General features: G+C 40.3%; 1 protein-coding gene across 14 annotated transcripts in view; it reads right to left on the bottom strand.

Moving 5' to 3' along the window:
* Positions 1 to 21,895, bottom strand: part of obscnb (obscurin, cytoskeletal calmodulin and titin-interacting RhoGEF b) — a 196,347-nt gene that overhangs the window by 114,035 nt on the left and 60,417 nt on the right. For 12 of the 14 annotated variants that reach the window (XM_042109107.1, XM_042109123.1, XM_042109138.1 and 9 more), the window contains 8 exons: positions 17,837 to 18,106; positions 5,889 to 6,001; positions 5,626 to 5,779; positions 5,221 to 5,382; positions 4,984 to 5,088; positions 4,337 to 4,603; positions 1,288 to 1,557; positions 748 to 1,014 (listed from right to left, as the gene is read on the bottom strand). In XM_042109107.1, the coding sequence (XP_041965041.1) occupies positions 748 to 1,014; positions 1,288 to 1,557; positions 4,337 to 4,603; positions 4,984 to 5,088; positions 5,221 to 5,382; positions 5,626 to 5,779; positions 5,889 to 6,001; positions 17,837 to 18,106 (1,608 nt within the window). The remainder of the gene's footprint in view (positions 1 to 747; positions 1,015 to 1,287; positions 1,558 to 4,336; positions 4,604 to 4,983; positions 5,089 to 5,220; positions 5,383 to 5,625; positions 5,780 to 5,888; positions 6,002 to 17,836; positions 18,107 to 21,895) is intronic. The other 2 variants (XM_042109157.1, XM_042109167.1) reach the window with 2 other exon arrangements.

Below are 21,895 nucleotides of genomic sequence, written 5' to 3'. Positions count from 1 at the left end.
ATGCTAGTAGAACGCTCCATTGACTCCATTGAATGGGATTTCCAAACGTTGTACGGTAAAATAAATTCATGTAATTACTGCTGCAAACATATAATTACCGCTGTCAATGGCAACGGGTTTTGTGCTGCTGATCATATCACTCCGCAAGTATTCCGGTCACTTCTTCCATTGGAACTTCATTCAAAAGTGAAAGCAGACGGTTGATCAGCTGAGTTCTAAAGAATGTTTGATTGAAGTTCAGCGTGTGTTGCGAACTATTTGTTTCTCAGCAACAGCCACGACGAAACGGTAACAAATAAGTGTAAAGAGACATATCATGGAGTTTATTTTTTCGTTTAGCCGTATAATAAGCGGGATAATGTATAGAACGCCGGTCATTATGGGAAAATAAGTCCCTTCAGGACGAAACAAGACCCCTCCGCTGGCCCGGCCTGGGGTCCGGTTCGCCCTGTCGGGACTTATTTTCCCCATAATGACCGGCGTTCTATACATTATCCCTTACATAATGCAGCCAAAAACTGGAACTACTTCACAAGTGTACAAATATTTGGGGGGAAAAAGACGTTCTAAAGAGATCACAATAGGAAATTCAACCTAGCACTTAAAAAATATCATAAAAGCAATAGTAATAATATGCTAACAAGGAGCTCCAGCATATTTATGGTCTACATAAACAAAGCCGCATGTTAATTTACAACAATTCTGTGTTTTATTGTGAGCTATATAATACTGTATATAGATTTTTACCTTCTACTGTGACAGTTGCTTTACTTTTACAGGTTCCACCTTGACAACAGTACTCCCCTGTATCATCCGGTGCAAGGTTATTGATGGTCAGCTGTACGTTACCACCATCCTGCTTCATACTATATTTTTGTGAGGCAACCAGGAGGGTTTCATCTTTATACCACCTGACCTCTTTGGGTGGAGAAGAGAACCTGCAGCTCAAGTTGGTAGAGGTCTTTTCTTTGGCCATCATGTTTTTGACAGGTTCCATCACTTCTATGGGTCGCTCTAATTGAACAGGGCACAATGGATTATTTAACTTTCCAAAAGGAATGTACAGCAGTCAAGTAAACATTTGAACTACTTGGTCCACCATGCCATTTTACAAAAAATATTAGTCTTTCAGTTTGATATAATAATTAATAATTAATAATCATTCATATCTAAAAGAAAAGGTCATACAAGTACAGTTTTTTTTTTAATACAATTTTCCACAAAACACAGAACCCCCATGCCCTGCCCAAAGACCTCAGAAGCTAAAACAGTAATAATAATGCAAACCTTTAACAGTTAGCTGAGCCACAGATTTGCTCTTGCCAATACTGAACTGAAGAGGACCTGACATTGAAGCTTTGGTCTTTTTGAAGGTGAGACGATGCATGGTCCCTTCTGTTTCCATCTCAACATCGGTGCTCTCCTGGAGCACCACATCACTGAGTATCCATTTGGGCAACTTCACAGATTCCATACTGATTTCCACCTCAAAGACAGCAGCAAAAGGTTCTGTGACCTCCACCGGGCAAAGTTGTTTCACAATGCTGATGGCCTGCTCTGGAACCCATGAAAAGCGTAGAGCCCAGTAAAGGTTTAAATATAAAGAAGAGAGAATCTGAGGACTACACAATGGGTTCATTGAATGCATACTATGTATACCTAAACTTGAAATTATGGCAATTTCAATTGATAACCTTACACAAAATTACCTTTGTTGACTAAATCTTCACTCAAGATTCAGCGGAACTTAAACACATTGATATCCTCAATTTGTTTAACATGTTCAAAAATGACTGCAATTGGGAATATTTTTGTGAGTGTAAATGCACATAATTTTGTTAAGTTACAGTGTTGGGCTCTAAAATATATCTTGTGCCAATCTGCAATGTGTGGTATTCATGATAAATGGAGGTGGTCATGTAGGGAAATAGGTGACCACCTATCTACCCAAGTTTTAACATTTGGGTCTTCTCTCTATTACTACCAACATTCCTATGATGAGGCACAGTCTCTCCAGAGATTGTCTTATCAAATATGCCTTCTTTTAGAGCAACACAATGTAGTACTTTTGTCCTAAAATAATGGCTTCAAACTCATTGTTATGCTACACTGATACAACAGTGTCTCTGACAATACTGATACATGCCCAGAATTCCTGGTATTGTACTACTGTATGTAACATTGCCATTGGCACAACACATTGGTGCAATATATTGTCATAATACATACAGTATGTGACAATACATTAGCACACTATTTTGTTATTGCTTTGTTATTACTGTTTATCCTCTTCACCTTTCCTTCCTCTTCGTCTTCCATTTAGCATTCATATTCAAGGTTATTTTTCCATATTTTTCCCAGTCAAGGTGACTATCATCAATACTGTACTGGTGCTATACTTTTTAAACACATTCCAGAATACCTGATACAGTACGCAAAACAACCTTTTGGATTGTTGTCAAAGTAATCAGATCTCAATTTTTTTTTTTAAAGAGAACTGTTCCATTAGTTTTAACTTCCATTCCTTTCTTTGGTACAACACTGCATGAACCTGCCTTTTACAAAAGCAACTTTCATTCTCTAACTGCTGTCCTATCTGTTTCCACTCTGAACCATGATCCAGACAGTTTCATTCAGATCTTTGGAATTCATTTGTGACTTAAGAAGGAAGTTGATTGTAAATGATTGTAAAAGTGAAAAAATAATTCCAATCTTAGCCTTGGTATTTTCTGTTGCTAAGCAACATAACACCACTCAAGAGCCAAGTTCAGTGAGAGAGGCTATATGTGCTTGTGCACATAGGGCTGAATTGTCCCATTTGTGCGTAAGTCCTTTTTTAGAACCAGATCCACCACCTCGTTTATTTAAGTTACCGGTAATATGAAAACGTGGAACGTGGACTTTCTCATTTCTCATCACCTTCTGAATGCCATCTAAATCCAGAAAGAACACAAACCTGTCTTTAATTTTGAAAACGTAAGCGAGATGAACTGAATAGGGAACAGCCTGTAGTAAAATGATGCGTCATCACATAGCCTAACAAAGAATTGATTTAATGAAATGTCACTTTTGCTCTGAGGTTTGTTTATAAAGAGTCAAGACGTGCTTGAGGTGTTTAGATTCATAATTTAAAACTCTTTGAAGAAGGAACTTTTAGTTTGTAGTTTGACATGTGGAGTAGCTCCATAACTGCCTCCATGGTGTGTAAATAATAGACTTAGGTCAAGGGCAGAATAGGCGCAGGATGAAAGGTCCTTAGTTGCACACTTTTTTGACCGTAATTTCCCAACGGCTTATACATTGATTTAGCAAAATGTCTTCAGCTAGGTTAATACACAGGAACAGTTAATATGGCATTAATATGGTTTTGTTTCTTCTAACTTGCATAAAACACTGTGTGGCTTATACACAGGAAATTACTGTATGCACCCTTACCCACATGGGAGAATTTGCCCCACAGTAATTTGTATAGCCTACTGACTTGATATGTCTCATATTTAATTGAACATTCACCTGCTCTTTATTTTACTCAATTTTCTCACACAAATGTGATGTTATCGCTGCTTTCTCGCTTTGAATGAATTGAATGTTCACGTTGGATAATTCAATGCAATATGCAGAATGATTACTAGCTGTAAAATGCCCGAGTGGAGATGTCCTGAGATATTGCCACACATGATGACCTAACTGTCGTATAAAACACCACAACTAAGACATACAATGACTGTGACTACAAACTATACATAAATTAATAAAAGTAAGTAAAGTGTTCTATTTTTGTGAAAATTCATAAGGTTAGAATTTGTCATTTAAACTCAAGGATGAGGTTTATAACCAGTGCTTAATTTAAGCTCAAGGTAATGCCTTGAACTGCCATCTGTGGAAAAGAAATCCATCTAATGAGTCTAATACTGACCTCAACTACATCAGACAATATGATAAACATAAAACAGTGGCTCATAATCCAGGGTCATATTTGAGGGTTCAAATGAAATACATTTTATGGGAGCAGCAAAATGATTAATAATTCCTTAATCTATAAAATAATTAAATAAATGAATAATAGTTAATCGGCAGTCAAACACTGAACAATGTTGACTGCAATATCATAACCTATTTGAGACCAATTTAAGAACCACTGATGATCTGATGGAGTTGAGATACCTAAAATAGACCTACATTTCATAGTATTTATTAAAAGTTCCTTTTACATCAAAAGCTGTTAGTCTAATATAATGTTTTCTTTCTGTTTACCATCCCAATATCATAATCCAAATTATTTCACATAAATATATCCAAACACTCATAGATGATAAAGAATGGCTCCATATTATACCCTCCACCAGTAATTGACAGGAAGTCTTGTCATCGATGGCATCACATACGTAGGTGTCCTCATCACCCGAGTCTACATCATTGATGGTAAGCTTCCGGTAGACACCATCACTGGAGATCTCATACTTCTTGTTGGACTTCAGCTCTTTATTGTTCTTGTACCATGTAACTTTTGCACTGGCACGAGAAACTTGACATTCTAGGTGACCACGATGTTTATACATGGCAATTTTGTCTCTGAGTTTCTTCACAAATTTGACAGGCAGCTCTGTAATGACAACAAGGCCTCATAATAACACCACTGATTGCTTCAAAAAGCTAAAAGTATGGCTGTCACTGGTGGCCTGGCAAGCTGACTTATCCCTTTCAGGATTTTCAAGATTGACTGCCTCTATTGAGATCTTTTGAGCCATTTCAGAATGTAAACTGGCACGGAGGTAAGCATGCATAACAGAGGCAAACAGCAAAAGCTCATGCAAATACTTTGACATGCTAAGACATGTTCAACAGTTCTCACATGAAATGTTAACACATTACAATGCAACATTTTGTCATATTAAGAATGCTATGTTAATTACGTAATGTCTCTTCAAATCAACCATAATTACAAAATATTAGCAACGCCTACAATATTACGTTCTGGATTACCTTTTATACGGAGTTTGGCCGTCGATGAAGCATTTTCAGCAGAGAATTTAATCTCTGAAGCATCCTCTATTGTCACAGATTTGAACAGAAGAACAAAAGTCTTTCCTGTTGAGAATATGTTTAAAGAAATGAGTAAACGTATGTCACTCTGCACAAACTCACATGCACAGCTGTTGAAGGCATAACTATAACACAGGTACATTAAAGGTATTCGTATTCTCTCTAAACCAAACTTACCTTCCTGTCTAATCTTTATGTTGTCTCTTGATTTTAACAGGGCACCATCTTTGTGCCACTTTCCTTCTACCTCGTCATGGGAGATCTCACAGACAAATGAAGCACTTTCCTTCTCTATAACCTCTATATCCTCCAGGGGCTTCACAATTTTGATATCTCGAGCTGTGGGGATAAAGATTTTTTCAAAATTGACAAATTAGTTCCATGGATGTTCAATGACAAGTGTATAACTATGCTGTAGTTCTCTGCAAATAATATTCAGGGGTGCGTTTCCCAAAAGCATAGTTGCTAACTAAGTTACTAACTAACAGGTTAGCAACTATGCTTTTGGGAAACGCACCCCAGTATAGTAATGGTAATAGTAGTCAATACAGGTGATGGAGAAAAACCAAAACAATATTGTACCATGCACAGTCAGCGTTGCTGCTGTGTTATCATCAGCTGTGCAGCATAAGTACTCCCCCTGGTCCTCATAAGTACATTTGTGGATGAGAAGGATACGCTTGCAACCCTGGGACCGAATGGCAATATCCTTCCCTGGTTTTAGCTCCATGTCATTCTGAGGGAACATAGTTTACTCAAATTCATCTAATTAAAATACACAGCACTCAGCATTCACTCTAGGAAATATCATGGCAAGTAAATATGCATGCACAAATGTGCCATACCTTAAACCACTTCACATCTGCATTAGCTCTTGACACTTCACACTCAAAAGTCACCTTCTCCTTTTCAGGACATTTACTGTCTTTGAGTGGTTGCGAAATTGTAGCTGCAGGCTCTGTCAATTTCAATACCCCAGAACAGAAAAAAGAAAATTGCATTTGAACCCAGTGAAAATACCACACATCAAGGAACACATTAAATATAATTTAATATGACTGTAATTTGGAAATAGATGGAAGGCCATGCCATTAGGGATGCACAATATTGGATTTCTGTCAATATTCCATATGCTGATATTTTCAAACTCATTGTCGATGCCAATCTTTTTTATTTCCTTTAAAGCAACACAATGAAGTTCTTTCACATTAAAATAAAGGCTTCAAGCTCATGTTGCTGCTACAAGTAAGGGATAATGGACAACAAGGCATTTTGTTAACAGATAATAATGCACGTTCGAGGTGGTATTTATAAATGGATGGTTCCTATGGCCAAAGGTTGTCAAGCGAGCATATTCCAGGATTCTGTTGAACCTTATCTTTATAAAATTGCTATTTTACTTAGTCTACTGCCATGTAACTGGTCTAAAAGCCACCCCAGCCATATGCTACAATGTTGCTATGCTCTGAACGTATGTCAGATGACTATTTTGTAGCTCTGATGCAACATGACAATTCATGTAAACTTCACGAGTTCAGTGAATTACAGTAATATACAAGTGTGATACGGCCATACTTCTAAACACTGTATCACAATAGGAAACTAGATGTACCGCATAGCGGTACAAAATATGACCGCCGCTCAGTCCTGTACATCCGTTCCGCGAAAATAAATCACACTTCAATTTGTCTCCATATTTTACTCCATCCCCCACTCTTGAAACTTTTGTGTATGCTTGTTTGGCATGCCTGAGTGTGTGTGTGTGCGGCTGCACAGAAAGTAGCCTACTGGTGCTGAAAAGGTGAATAGATTGTAGAATAGCCAAAGAAGATGTAGCATTGTCATAAAACCTTTAAAATCTCTAAACAATCACAAGTAGGGCAGTTCATCACAGTTCATCCATTGCAACTGGATTGATGAAAGGTCACTTACACCTGTAGGCTACATTGTATTTGAGAAAAGCAAAAGGTATCAGCATAATGTTATTTATTTATTTATTTATTTATTTATAAACAAAAACATCTCTGTCAGTTCCATGCCGTTTTCAACAGCTATCAAAAACAAAGGTCATTTTTGGATGGATGGATTTTTTGTGAATGTTTCTTCTTCTACGTAAGATTTTAGTCATCTTTAGTTCATGTAATACTTTATTGTCAATGCACAAATTAAGTAACAGTAGTCTGAAACGTTATTGTTAATGCACATATTAAGTAACAGTAGTCTGAAACGAAATGCTGTTTTACATCTAACCAGTGGTGCAAATAACTGACATGTCCAAATATAAAAAATAAATAGCGGGCAGATCAGGCTGGGTTCACCCAGCCTAGTCCATAGGCACCCGATATTGTTTAATTTTCCGATTGAGATATCCACGCTCTGGCTATAGTTATGACAAAACTGTAACTAACAAACTAGATCCTAATAGAAAGCTGTTAGCTTCCCTAAGCTACAGGTAGGCTTATAAGGTAGGCCTATTTACAACATAAATTGTCAATAGGCTATGCTGGCGACACAAATAAAATCTCCTTTGGAAACTGATGGCTTACACCTTACAGTATCAAGCGGACTTAAACTGCCATATCGTGGCGAAAAGTTGTAATAAAATTCACGCAGCTCCATGAGTCAAGGAAAGCGTGAATGAAGTAGCCACTTCTAAATGGGACCCACCACACAGTAGCTTAAGGTATGTTGCTAAAGCAGCCATAATGAAATGAAGGTGTCATTGTTTGGATACTTCACACACACGTGCTTTTTAATTTCACAGACTACAACTACCAAGCTGGAATCAAAGCACATCGATTCCCCTCTCACACCCTGCACGCACTTAAAACAAAATAAACAGGCGTCTCAGTCTCACGCATGTATAGGCAAAACTGTATCAGACCGGTGTAACGTTGGTAAATCTTCCATTGCACAGAATGATTTTTGTAGCACGTGCAACAAATGACAGTCGAAAGATACAATTACAGTGCGGCTATCAATTTGCTTGGTATAACTGCATTTATAGTTTTCTACAAATGCAATCAATCAAATTGGCCTCCATCACTCAACCAACGCTAACGGTAACATTACCTAGGTCCTTATTGATATTCTATAAGATTAACGTACCTGCAGTAAAAACCAAGCATGTCCGATAAACATCCTCAGATTTATTTCGGCTTCAAGATAAATGGGAATTACATTTCATGTCGTCCTATCCTTATTAGACGTTCTCTGCGGTAAACTACAGTCCTTGTAGGAAGCGTCCATTGTTTTTCCAACCCACTTACAACAAAATTACGTCTCACTGCAACGATGCGCCATCTAGTGGACAAACGACTACTTATTGGCAATACTGGAAATGCAGCAATGATGACGAATATTTATTTTGGCTTTCTTTTAATCCTACTGAATTTGTAATTATGTATCGGCCGTTCTAATACCAATAGTATGTGGGTGCCTGTGTGTGTGTGCATGTGTATATGTGTGCACCGCCATCTACAGGCCAATGAGTGTACAGTCACTAAATGTACACATAACCTAATTTTTTTTAGACCCCCCCATGGATGAAATTCTACGAAACTTGGCATACCCCCAGAGAATGCCAGGTCAATCATACACATAACATTTGGTGCAGTTCTGAACATCTTAACTGAAGATAGGGGCGATTAAAGCAGAATAATATTGCATTTTCATTTTTTACCGGGGGGGTGCAAATCACAAATGAGTGATTATGGGCCAGGTTGATGTGGGCCCTTGAGACCAACATACCATAAAAGATTCTTCATCCGCAGTGCCACGGTTCAGGTAGTTATTTAGGAAAAACTTTTGCGGTTCGGGGGGCCCAGCACGGGGGGGGAGTGGCCCCCGGGGACGAAACAAAATTTTTCCGTAAAAGTCTAGTGGGGCTACATACCCACCAAATTTCATGTGCCCCGGTGGTTCGGTGTCCCGGGTATCGTTGACCAAAAATTCAGGAAGTAGATGACGGGGAAAAAAAAAAAAAAAAACAACTTTGACAATCCCTATATGACCGCTTCGCGGCGGTCATAATTCAACCAATAGTGGTATAATGACTATAATGGAAAATGGAGAATAACGTCTGGATGAAATGCTGGATATTGCACTATGTACAGTAACATTATTGATTGGGTAAGATCAAGACCCATTAGAAGTTTTTGATTAACTGGATCCCATCTTAGTGCTAAATGCTATTGAATATTGACCCCAAGGGGCATAGATATAAATTCTTTCTGTACTAGAATTAACCATTTACTCTTATTGTGATGACATATGTTGCAGATATCCCTACTCTAAATGTATACTTTAAGAAATCTATACATTCACTCATGATGAATAAGAAATAATTTCAACTTGGTGTAGATGTAAAATATGTAATATGGCATATGACATTTTCAATTAAAATGCTTCCAATGAAACCCTAATAGTTTGTGCCGATTTACACTGTATGAAAAGTGGTATATCCGGGAGTATTCTGACAAAGTAAATGGCAGTCTGTACTACTGAGTGCTAGAGGTATTCCGTTTTCCGCAAAACTGTGTCACACAGACTTGCTAACATCGGCAATTGTCTGAATAAAGCAGGACTATGTAATAGAGCTGGAGATTTTTGCCTGAACCCGGGGGGTTCCGACGGGTTCTGTCTTAATTTATATAATTTTACAAGGGCTCGGGCTTGCGCTCCCACTTGCACTGTAAATGAGCGGTCAGGTGATGCGTTTCGATTAACGCGAGAAAGATGAGAAAATGGATGCTGAGGAGGTGAAACGGAGGCTGGCCTCTGGCGATTATATTTTGGTCGCACTGGCAAAGAAAGCAAAGTCTGAGGTGTGGAAAAGTTTTGACCATATGTATAATAAGAATAATGAGCCAGTGGGTTAGGTGAAATTCAAAAGATGTGACAGGGAATCCGTCGCTAATAAGGCATGTTGATCAAAGCTGTTCAACACCTGCCAGTGCCCAGGATCAACCTACAATCACATAATTTGTTACAGCATCAAAACCCATCCCTGCAAAGGTGAAACAAAGGATGGAGAAGTGTGTGAGCTTTTGCTGTAAAGACATTAGGCCTTTTAATATTGTAAATGGCGAGGGGTTTGAAGAGCTGGCACAAGAACTAATTAATGTCGGGGCTGCGCATGGGAGGGTTCCCGTAAACTTTAGAGTGTTGAGATGTTACGATGTTAATAATAATAATAAATTACAAAAGTGCCTTTCAAGGTACCCAAGGACACTGTACAAAGTGAAGTGTAGAGAAAAATACAGATAAGATAAGAAAAACAGGGAAAATAAAATATAATAATAAATAAAATAAAAGAGGCAGTGCAAGTAGAAATCAGGGGGCTGAGAGGAAAGCTAAGCTAAAAAGATGAGTTTTTAACTGAGATTTAAAAGTGGATATACATATATACATATACATGTGCTTTGGCGCATCACAAGCGGCAGGGCATTCCACAGCTTAGGGCCTGCCACACTGAAGGCCCTGTTACCCATGGAGAGAAGCTGAGATGTGGGGACTACTAGAAGACATGTATCTGTAGAGCGAAGGGTGTGGGATTGCAGGTATGGGGTGAGGAGGTCTGATAGGTAGGATGGGACCAGATTATGAAGGGATTTATAAACAAGGAGAAGGATTTTGTAATGAATGTTGTAGTGGACAGGAAGCCAATGCAACTGCTGGAGGATTGGAGTAATGTGATCCCAGGGCCTGGTGAGTAGCCTTGCAGCAGAATTTTGGACATACTGCAGCCTATTTAGGATTATTGCTGGGATGCCGTAAAGTAGAGCATTGCAGTAGTCAAGCCTAGATGTAATGAATGCATGTATAAGCGTTTCTACTGCAGATGAGTTGAGGGAGGGGCGGAGTTTGGAGATGCTTTTGAGATGGAAGAAAGACCAGTGGAAGAAAGTGATATTTTTGATATGTGACTTGAAAGAGAGAGTAGGATCCAGGATTACGCCCAGATTTCTAACTTCAGCAGAGGTTGTGCCGACCCTTCTACCTCCCCAGGGAATTCACCGCGATTCTGCTGGTCGCGGTGTACATCCCCCCCAGCAACAAAAACAGTGACAGGAGCATGGCACTGAATGAGCTGTATCGGGCCGTCAGTGAACAACAAAGTGAACACCCGGAAGCCTTCACAATCATCGCTGGAGACTTCAATCACGCCAATCTCAAAACTGTACTACCAAAATTTCACCAACATGTAAACTTCCCAACAAGAGGACAAAGTCAAAGTCAAAGTCAAAGTCAAAGTCAAAGTCAGTCAAAGTCAAAGTCAAAGTCAAAGTCAAAGTCAAAGTCAGCTTTATTGTCAATTTCTTCACATGTTCCAGACATACAAAGAGATCGAAATTACGTTTCTCACTATCCCACGGTGAAGACAAGACATATTTTACCAATTTTGGTCCACAGACAAACATAACATTCAAGTAAACAAAAAAGTAAGTAAATAAGTAAATAAAAAAGTAAGTAAATAAGTAAATAAGAGGGCACATATAATAATGAAAAAATAAGAGCAGCAAAATGTGGTAGAGCAGGAAATTGTGCATAGACAGTCAATAAAAATACTAGTGCAAAACACCCTGGACCTTGTTTACACCCCACAGAAAGAAGCCTACAAAGCCAAACCCCTCCCCCACATCGGGCAATCAGACCACATTAGCATCCTGCTGCTGCCCCGATACAGACAAAGAGCAAAAGTCACCAAACCGGTTCTGAAGGAGGTGAGAATGTGGCCGGAGGGGGCCGTCTCACAACTTCAGGACTGCTTTGAAACAACAGACTGGGATATCTTCAAAACAGCTGCCACCCACAACAACCACATTGACATTGAGGAATACACAGACACTGTGACCTCCTACATCACCAAATGCATCGATGATGTTACAGAAATAAAACACATCACCACTCGGGCCAACCAGAAGCCATGGCTGACAGGAGACGTCCACAGACTGCTGAGGGCCAGAGACAAAGCCTTCAGAGCTGGAGATGTAGCTGGCCTAAGAACAGCGAGGGCTAACCTGTCCCAGGGCATCAGGAAGGCAAAAAAGGATTACACAGACAAAATAACAACACACTTCAAAGACAGCAGAGATGCACAGAGCCTATGGCAGGGCATACAGGCCATCACTGACTACAAGCCTGCGCCACGGAGCTGTGAGAACAACACCTCTCTGCTAAATGACCTGAACAGTTTTTTCGCCCGTTTTGAAGCACAAAATGACACTCACCCACAGAAAACCCCACCTCCCCCCCACGACCAACCCCTGTACCTGTCCTCTGCCAGCGTGAAGAGGACACTAGCCACCATTAACCCACGCAAAGCAGCAGGCCCAGACAACATACCAGGACGAGTGTTGAAGGACTGTGCAGAAGAGCTGAAGGATGTTTTTACAGACATTTTCAACACCTCTCTGGAGCAAGCAGTCATCCCATCACTTTTCAAAACTGCCACCATCATACCCGTGCCAAAGAAATCATCACCATCATGCTTCAACGACTACCGTCCTGTAGCACTCACGCCCATAATCATGAAGTGCTTCGAACGGCTAGTCATGTCACACATCAAAGCCACCCTCCCCCCCACCCTGGACCCCTTCCAGTTTGCATACCGAGCCAAACGATCCACGGAGGATGCAATCTGCTCTGCCCTCCATCCAGCCCTCACCCACTTAGACAATAAAGACTCATATGTGAGAATGCTGTTCATAGACTTCAGTTCAGCATTCAATACCATAATACCACAACAACTCATCAGCAAACTGGACAAGCTAGGATTCAGTACCTCCCTCTGCAACTGGCTGCTGGACTTCCTGTTGCAGAGACCACAAGCAGTACGTGTCGGGGACAACACCTCAAGCACTCTGACCCTGAGCATGGGGGCCCCTCAAGGGTGTGTGCTCAGCCCCCTGCTCTTCACACTGCTAACACATGACTGTACAACCACTCACAGCTCCAACCATCTGGTGAAGTTTGCGGACGACACAACACTGGTGGGCCTCATCACTAAGGGCGATGAGGCTCACTACAGAGAAGAAGTAGACCTGCTGGCTAAATGGTGCAAAGACAACAACCTCCTGCTAAATGTCAGCAAGACCAAGGAGATTGTTGTCAACTTTCAGAGAGGCCACAAACAACTGCCACCACTGTCCATCGACGGAGATGCTGTGGAGAGAGTGAGCAGCACAAAATTTCTGGGGGTGCACATCAGCGACGACCTCTCCTGGACCACCAACACAGCATCACTGGCGAAGAAAGCCCAGCAGCGCCTCTACTTCTTGCGCAAATTGAAGAAGGCAAGTGCCACGCCTCCCGTCATGACTACATTCTACAGAGGGACCATCGAGAGCATCGTCTCCAGCAGCATCACAGTGTGGGGCGGAAGCTGCACAGATCAGAACAGGAAGACCCTCCAGTGCACTGTTAACACAGCTAAGAGGATCATTGGAGCACCACTCCCCTCCCTGCAGGACATTTACACCACCCGCCTCACCCGCAAAGCACTAATGATTGTCAAGGATACAACCCACCCTGCACACGAACTGTTCAGCCTCCTGCCCTCTGGAAAGCGGTACAGGAGCCTCCGCTCCCGCACCACCAGACTGGCAAGTAGCTTCATCCACCAAGCAATCAGGATGCTGAACACTCTACCCACTCTCCCATCACTGACAGCCCCCCCCCCACCAGCCAGCCAGGAACCTAGGAAACTAGGATCCTGTCTACCCTAACCCCCCCCCCCCCCCTGTGGAACTGCACTGTGACTGCGCAGCCTAACGTGTTGCTGCTTCACATCAAGCCTGATATACTTGAAATTACTGCATACTGCATATCAATGTAAATATACAGGTCACACAAGCACAAGTTTAAACTTCATGTAACTGTTAAGACTATATAAATATACAACACAACTACCTCTATTTTTTTTTTTATATATATGTCCTATATTTCTATTTTGATACATACATGTTCTATTTAATGTTTATTGTCTATGGCTATGTCTATAGTATGTCTATGTCTGTATTTAAAGCATGTCTATGTCTGCATGGGAAAGTAAGAAACGAAATTTAAATTCTTTGTATGACCAGTGCATGTAAAGAAATTGACAATAAAAGCCGACTTGACTTGAGGTTGTAGTGAAATAGAGGACTTATTTTATTTCTTTGAACCAACTTCCAAGTGGCCTATAGCCTACATGTACGTTAGTCATGAATAAATATATAAATGACTCATTCTTGACAAAAGGCAAAAGAGCTGTGTGTGCACAAATTTGAATAATGTTGGGTTGTAAACGGGTTTTGGATTTTAAAAAGCTGTCAACCAAAATGTACTTGTCGGGCTCGGGCCTTGTTGGGCCTAACTTTTAAGGCCCGATTACAGCTCTACTACACTGCAAAAGTGATTTCTTACCAAGTGTTATAATCTTATATTAAGATACAAAATCTAGTTAGTATTGTTTTTAGTATAAAGATGCTTACTTTGAGCTTTCTTGTAAGATTACTTGACTTAAAATAAGTCCAAATCTTCTTAAATTAAGACATAAAAACAAGCAATGGATTAAGAAAATGTACCTTAACTTAAGATGAGATGTAAGATTTAAGACAAATTGTCTTAAATCTTAAATTTTAAGATGTATTTCCTTAATCCATTTGGCAGATAAATTTGCTTGTTTTTTATTGCAATGGACAATTAGGGCTGCAGAGAGGATCATTGGAGCTGACCTTCCCTCCATCCAGGGCCTGTACTGGTACAGGGTCAGGAAAAGGGCAGCAAAAATCTCTGCAGACCCCTCTCCTCCTGGTCACAAACTGTTCAACCTCCTTCCCTCTGGTAGGCGATACAGGGCACTGTTCGCCAAAACCAGCCAACACAAAGACAGCTTCTTTCCCCAAGCAGTCACTCTGTTGAAAGCTCAGAAATAGCCCCCACCCTTACACTGAACAAAGTCAATCAACACTGTTCTACTCATCTACCCAGTGTTGCCAACTATTTCAAATGGCAGGTAGCTAAAGCCAGCTCCAAAAGTCGCTAAAATGTCGCTAGATGACGTCACGCGTTAATTTGCATATTAATAACTTCGTTATTAATTCTCCCTTTTGCTTTTCTCCTACTCATATAGGCAACTTTAAGAGCCTAATTTAAATTTAATATACTTGTATATTAATGATACACTTTCTGTATCTTGTCACAGCCTACAATAAGCATCAGATGGCTGAAAAGCAGTAATTTCCAACCTATTCAACTGCTGCATCTGCTTTGCACTGCTTGAAGTCTTCACAATAGGGTAGGCCTACTGTAGCCTACACACAATTTACCCTTATGGCAATGGCTATATTTTGGATATATTTAGGCTACATAATATAGGCTTAAATGTCACTTGGACAGACCGACAGAATTTTTTTAACTCTGACAGTCCTGCATCAACCTGCATTGATAACATTGAAGCTACATAGCCTAAACGAATGCTATAGGTTTTTCTAACATGTATGTTCGATTTTCAACTATCTGCTTTGCTTCTAAATAAAGTTGTAGCCTACTTTCCTTTGTTCAATGCTTGTCGAACAATGCTGGCGTGTCTCTGTTTCCATGTCATCATGTCATTGCTCTCGTCTCGTTGACTCTCAGGTTGTAATTTCACCCGAAGTTGCTGCACCTTCCAATGAATGTTCAGAACATCATTCCTTTTATTATATGGGGCAACACTTTGGTCAAATTCGCGATGTAAATCACAAAACAGGCATGAGAGGGGAGATTTTCTGACGGTTCAACAATGAAACAGAGTTTGCCATCGTTGCAAGAAGTTTTTTCTCACGCTTTGTGCTGCTGCAGGCATAACATGAAGAGAAAAAAAAAGTCGCCAGACACACGAAAAAGTCGCCAGATTTGTTGTCAGTTGCTAGATAAGCTTTTCAGTCGCCAGAGACGGCCAAAAGCCGCTACATCTAGCGACAAAGTCGCTAAATTGGCAACACTGCATCTATCTCATGTACCTTATACTTCAATCTTACAATTACAATATTGTTATTAATACATTATCATTGCACTGAACTGCCTTGCACTATATTTATATTTAAATCTTAAATCTCAGTATATACTACAATATTGCACTATTCCTACCCTCTCTTCAATTGTATATTGTATCTTGCCTGTGCCTGTTGTATGTCCACGACCATGGCAAGCTTGACAGGGACAAAGGGACAACAAAGAGGCGGACATCCCCAGCCCCCCGAACTATTGCACTACCTTATCCCACCCATAGTGTTTTAATTATTTGCAAATGTACATACTGTACTTATAGTCATATTCTACTGCTCTTCATTATATTCTTACCGTTCTATTTTTATTCTTTTATCTTTTATAATTTTTTTTTTTATTCTTATATTTTAAGTGAGTGTTGTACTTTGAGAGCAAAGATTAACCTGAGTCAATTTCCTTGTTTGCTTGTGCAAATCTGAACAATAACACTGATTCTGATTCTGATTACAATACCCTTTTGAAAAAAAAGCGTTTGTTTTCAGAAGACTTACGCCTTCATGTTAATCTAGCATTAAACATGATTAAATAGTATGTGTAAAAGTAAATTGGTGTATATTGAATTTTGTTGTCTAATAATTTATCTAATTTATTAGCCTAGAAATCTAAACGCACCCTAGCGGCAGCAAATGTAATTTGCTTCCAGGGTAGTCTAGCAACTCTACGTTGGCTTGCGAGCTGGAAAAATGAAACTTCGACAATCACATCGTGTATAGAGTCGGTAGGCGGGCTTAACATAATGATTGATGGCGGAGTTGCAACGGTTTGGCTTGAATTCCCTGCTACTTGAAAACAAAGAAGATGGATGTTGCTGTTGGCGAACAGCGTGACACAAGTTAAGCTTTTTTTGTTGGCAAAAGTTTGAACTTGCCAACTAGCTCCACTGGTGGGAAAACGCATGAGACTCATGAGTTGTAGCGCCATTCTATTGCGTGCAGAGGGAATTTGAAAGACAACCGATTATCCCGCCCCTCGGACTGAGCACTGCGAATGGTTAATTCTCCAGACCCTACATCTTGATGTGGGTCTGGCTCGTCAGGCTACTAATTTTTTTTTTTTGCCTAATACAAATATTGGTGTGATTAATTTCTCCTTGTCCATCAATATAACAATAGTAGACTAGTAGTAAGTAGTAAGCAGTACTACTAATAGTAGTAGTACTAGTTATAATAAAAACAATAACCTTCTTCCTCATAATCATCAAAATGATGTCTGAAAAAGAGTCCAATGGGGAGTGGGTTTAAAGAAGGAGAAGAAACTGTGATTTTTCAACCAATCAAAGAAGGCTATGTAGACCAAGGTGTGCAAGCACTCCCAGGGATTATTCATCATGGCAACTAATAGCTCCTGTTACACAATTCAGAATATGGCTGGGACATGCAGGGACCCCAAGTTTGGTACGTAATCAGCCGTATCTGGGATTGTGTAACAGGTCAGTATATTCCCAGATACGTATCTAAATGTATGTGTTGTGTGCAAGGGAGAATACTGTGGAATTTGAGTCTGGGATACACCCTTTTTCTCGCAGTTATCTGTCAGAAATATCAGCAAATGTTCATATCTGCAGATGGCAAAAATGGCATACAGACATTGGTCTTTGTGCCTCCCTACATGCCATTGTAATTATCTTATCCCCCTGGCCTCCAATATTGTGCCTACACCTCAGTTTTGAACTTGCTGTCTATGAATATGTCACTTTAATTTGTGAGACAATTTTTATATAAATTGTATATATATTATGCCAGGAGAAGCACTGAGGCACCTGTGATGATCAGCTTGCCAGAAACATGGACACCTTCTGCTTGGAAGACAATCATCCCAGCATCCTCTGTTATTAACTTGGATAATGTCAAGGAATGTTTTTTGCCATGTCTTGTAGTGACACAGTTTGTTCCTGCTTTTAATTTCTTGCCATCTTTCATCCAGGTGCCTTCTTCTACAATTTCACTCAGTTCAACCTCAAATGTTGTGGATTCTTCTTCAGTAACCTTTGTTTCCTTTGCAAAACCCTTCACCACCTGAATCTTTCTCACTGTATGGTAAAAAAGAGAGAACATTTAAATTTCACAAATCAGACATAATAACAGCATAGTCCATGGCCCAGACCAGATAGCGGTAACAGTCAAGGTGGCAAACTTGAATGGTGCCATTTAATTTGTTAGACCAACAGTAGTAAAACTAGATGTACTGCAAAGTGGTGCAAAATATGACCGCCGCTCAGTCCTGCACATTCTCTCCACAAAAATAAATCACGCTTGTCAATTTGTCTCCATCTCCTACTCCACCCCCTACTCTTGCAACTTTTGTGTATGTAAATGAGTGTGCATGTGTGTGTTTGTGTGTGTGTGTTCACTTGTGAGTGTGTGTGTGTGCGTGCGCACATGTGCCTGCTTGCCTGCATGTGTGTGTTTTTATGTGTGTGTGCGTGTTTGTGGGTGTGTTTATGTGTGTGTGTGTGTGTGTGTGTGTGTGTGTGTGTGTGCGTGTGTGTGCGTGCATGTGTGTGCATTTGTGCATGCGTGTGTGCACGTGTTTGTATTTGTGCGTGCGTGCATGCCTGTGTGTGCATGTGCTTGCTTGTGTGGGTATGCGTGCATATCTAATGTGTGTGTGATGACGAGTGTGTGTGTTTATGTGTGTGTGTGTGTGTGTGCATGCTTGCGTGTGTGTGAGTGTGTGCGTGTGTGTGTATGTATTTGTGTGTATATGTCTGTGCTTGTGTGAGTGTGTGCGTGTGTGTGTATGTATTTGTGTGTATATGTCTGTGCTTGTGTGAGTGTGTGACTGTGTTTGTGTGTGTGTGTTTATGTGTGTGCATGTGCTTGCTTGTGTGGGTGTGCACTAGGGATGCACAATATATATCGGCGGCTGATATATTATTGGCCGATAAGTGAAAAAATGAAAATATTATTATCGGTCCGATAACAGAATTTCGGCCGATAATTTGCGCCGATATTTTTTAAAGCCCTAATTTCCGGACTGGGCATATGTAAGGCCCATCTGGCTACACTGAGCTACTTGAGCTTGGTTGGCTATACTTCTTCCTCAATATAATGTCAACGGTATGAATGTATTTCACCATTCTAACAACAACTGTGGATCTGCGTTGAATCTGTGCATCCCAAAATCCTCTTGTGAATGATCTGCCGTTGAACCTTAGCAGAGCGGAGCTCAACGCTAGAGCCGTCTTGTGCTGGTGTGTTTGCACTTTACCGCGCTAGTCGGGGAAACAAATAAACAAACTGGTCGGTGGGACGAGTACATAAGTAGGCCTAGTTCTAAGTTGTATTTTAGTATTTGCATTACGTTCGGGGCTAACCCCTTTAATTTCTGCTGCAGCAGGTTGTGCGCAACAGAGTAGACGGACATAAGATACAGTCTGAGGAGTTGCAGCTTTATTCAGTTACCCGCAGTTGAAACTAAACATAAGTTTCCTCACAAACTCTGAATTGGTCGTTATAGCTTATTCCCAGCTAAGCCGTTTATGAGCGTTTACTCCTAAATGGAAACGATTCATACACTGTCGCTAGCCACTCACTCCCAATTAACTGACGTCAGGTTCACTTAAAGGAGCCACACATAGGGCTAGGCTACTGCTATTTTGTTCACTGCTGTACTATTGAGGACTATTATGAGTTCTGTCCATCATTTGGTGGTAGGTAAAATTACTGTTTAATAGTTAATAAAATTATGCTTATTAAATGCTTTCCCCAAATCACTTTTCACAATTTTTTTTCAAGAGTAATATTATCGGTTATCGTATCGGTATCGGCCACAACAAACCAATAAATATCGGTTATCGTTATCGGCCCTAGTATGCGTGCATGTCTAATGTGTGTGTGATGACGCATGTGTGTGTTTATGTGTGTGTGTGCGTGTGTGTGTATATGTCTGTGCTTGTGTGAGTGTGTGACTGTGTGTTTATGTGCGTGCATGTGTGTGTGTGTGTGTGTGTATGTGTGCGCGTGTGTGTGTGCCTGCAAGTATCTTTATGTGTGTTTGCATGTGTTTATGAGTGTGTGTGTGTGTGCATGTTTTGATGGTCATGTACTTCTTTGTATTGATGGTCATGTGATTTGTGCCCCACCTGTTTTTGGTTAACTTTCCCTCTAATTCTTAATTTCCAATTCTGTGGTGGTCATGTGATCAATTACCTTGGGTATTTATTCTACCCTGTGTTTTGTTCTTGTCACTGAGTCTTTGTGCTGTTTGAGGGTGAGTCACTCGTGTACCTATTGGGAAAAGACTTTGGAATTCCCTTTTTGTTTGCTTGGAACTTTGCGTTTGTAAAACTTTGGATCTTTTGAGACCACTTTTGTGAAACTTTATCCTGGAACTTGCCGCTGGAAGATGTTTGTTTGGAACTTTTGTATCTTCTGAGCGTTTGGATTTTACTTTCTTTGTGACCTTGAGCAACATGGCAAGGATGCAAGAGTGACCCCTAGTGGCCAAGATCACAAAACCTAACACATGTTAGCCAAAGATACCGGTGATTACAACGCCTCGTTTTTGCTTTTTTATTTTTAACTTTAAAATTCCCCACCCGACCTAAAATTCCGTGTCGGTGCATCTCTAGTCTCAACTCTTTTGACCCATACCTTATATCAATATCAAAGGCAGGTATCAAAGTTTCACAGATGTGTCTCAGAGATCATTACTAGGGCCCCTTTTCTCTATTTACTGTACACCACTTCATTGGGTGATATCAAATAATGGAATTGGTGTAAACCATTTCAGATTGGATTTCTGCATGTCTTAACTCATTGAATGCCAAGCTGTTTTCGGAAGCTTTGTCCTAGAGTGCCAGCAATCTATACCATTGTTGATGATTTTTGTACAGCCACAGTATATTCTGTGTTATAGCTATGAACACATACAATAGCTCGTTTAAAAGGTGACTTTAAGCTCTCAGTGGGTGCAAACCGTGTATTTCTACAGGCCTCTGTTCCTGAGAAATCCCAAGCTAAATAGTGGCTAGTTTTCATCAAAATCACTGTTTTTTTTCTAGAAACAGAGATATAACTTTCATGAAATATGAAGTGTTGCCTGTAAACTAGGGATGCACGATATATCGGTGGCCGATATATTATTAGCCGATAAGTGAAAAAATTAAAATATTATTATCGGTCCGATAACAGAATTCTGGCCGATAATTTGCGCCGATATTTTTTAAAGTCCTAATTTAGGCCTACGTAAGGTCCGTCTGACTACACTGAGCTTGGTTGGCTATACTTGAGCTTGGTTGGCTATACTTTTTCCTCAATATAATGTCAGCGGTGTGAATGTATTTCACCACTCTAACAAAATCTGTGGATATGCGTTCATTTGGGAATATGTGCATCTCAAAATCCTCTCGTGAATGATCCGCCATTTAACCTTAACAGAGCTCAGCCCTATCTAGAGCCGTCTTGTGCTGGTGTGTTTGCACTTTACCGCACTGGTCGGGGAAACAAATAAACAAACTCGTTAGTGGGACGAGTACATAAGTAGGCCTAGTTCTAAGTTGTGTTTTAGTATTATATTTGCATTACTTTAGCTTGGGTTTTGTATTATTACCTAGAAATATGCTAACCATTCGTGCTTCAGTTCCAGACAGGTCATCATAATAAGTTATTAAAACCTTCGGGGCTAACTCCTTTAATTTCTGCTGCAGCAGGTTGTGCGCAACAGAGTAGACAGACATAAGATACAGTCTGAGGAGTTGCAGCTTTATTCAGTTACCCGCAGTTGAAACTAAACCTAAGTTACCCTCACAAACTCTGATTTGGTCGCTATACTGTAGCTTATTCCAAACTGAGTCGTTTATGAGCGTTTAGTCCTA

Source organism: Alosa sapidissima, chromosome 1, assembly GCF_018492685.1.
Source record: "Alosa sapidissima isolate fAloSap1 chromosome 1, fAloSap1.pri, whole genome shotgun sequence".
NCBI classification, from domain to species: Eukaryota; Metazoa; Chordata; class Actinopteri; order Clupeiformes; family Clupeidae; genus Alosa; species Alosa sapidissima.
Note: the sequence above shows the minus strand (reverse complement) of the source record. Positions and strands in the feature narration are given on the sequence as shown.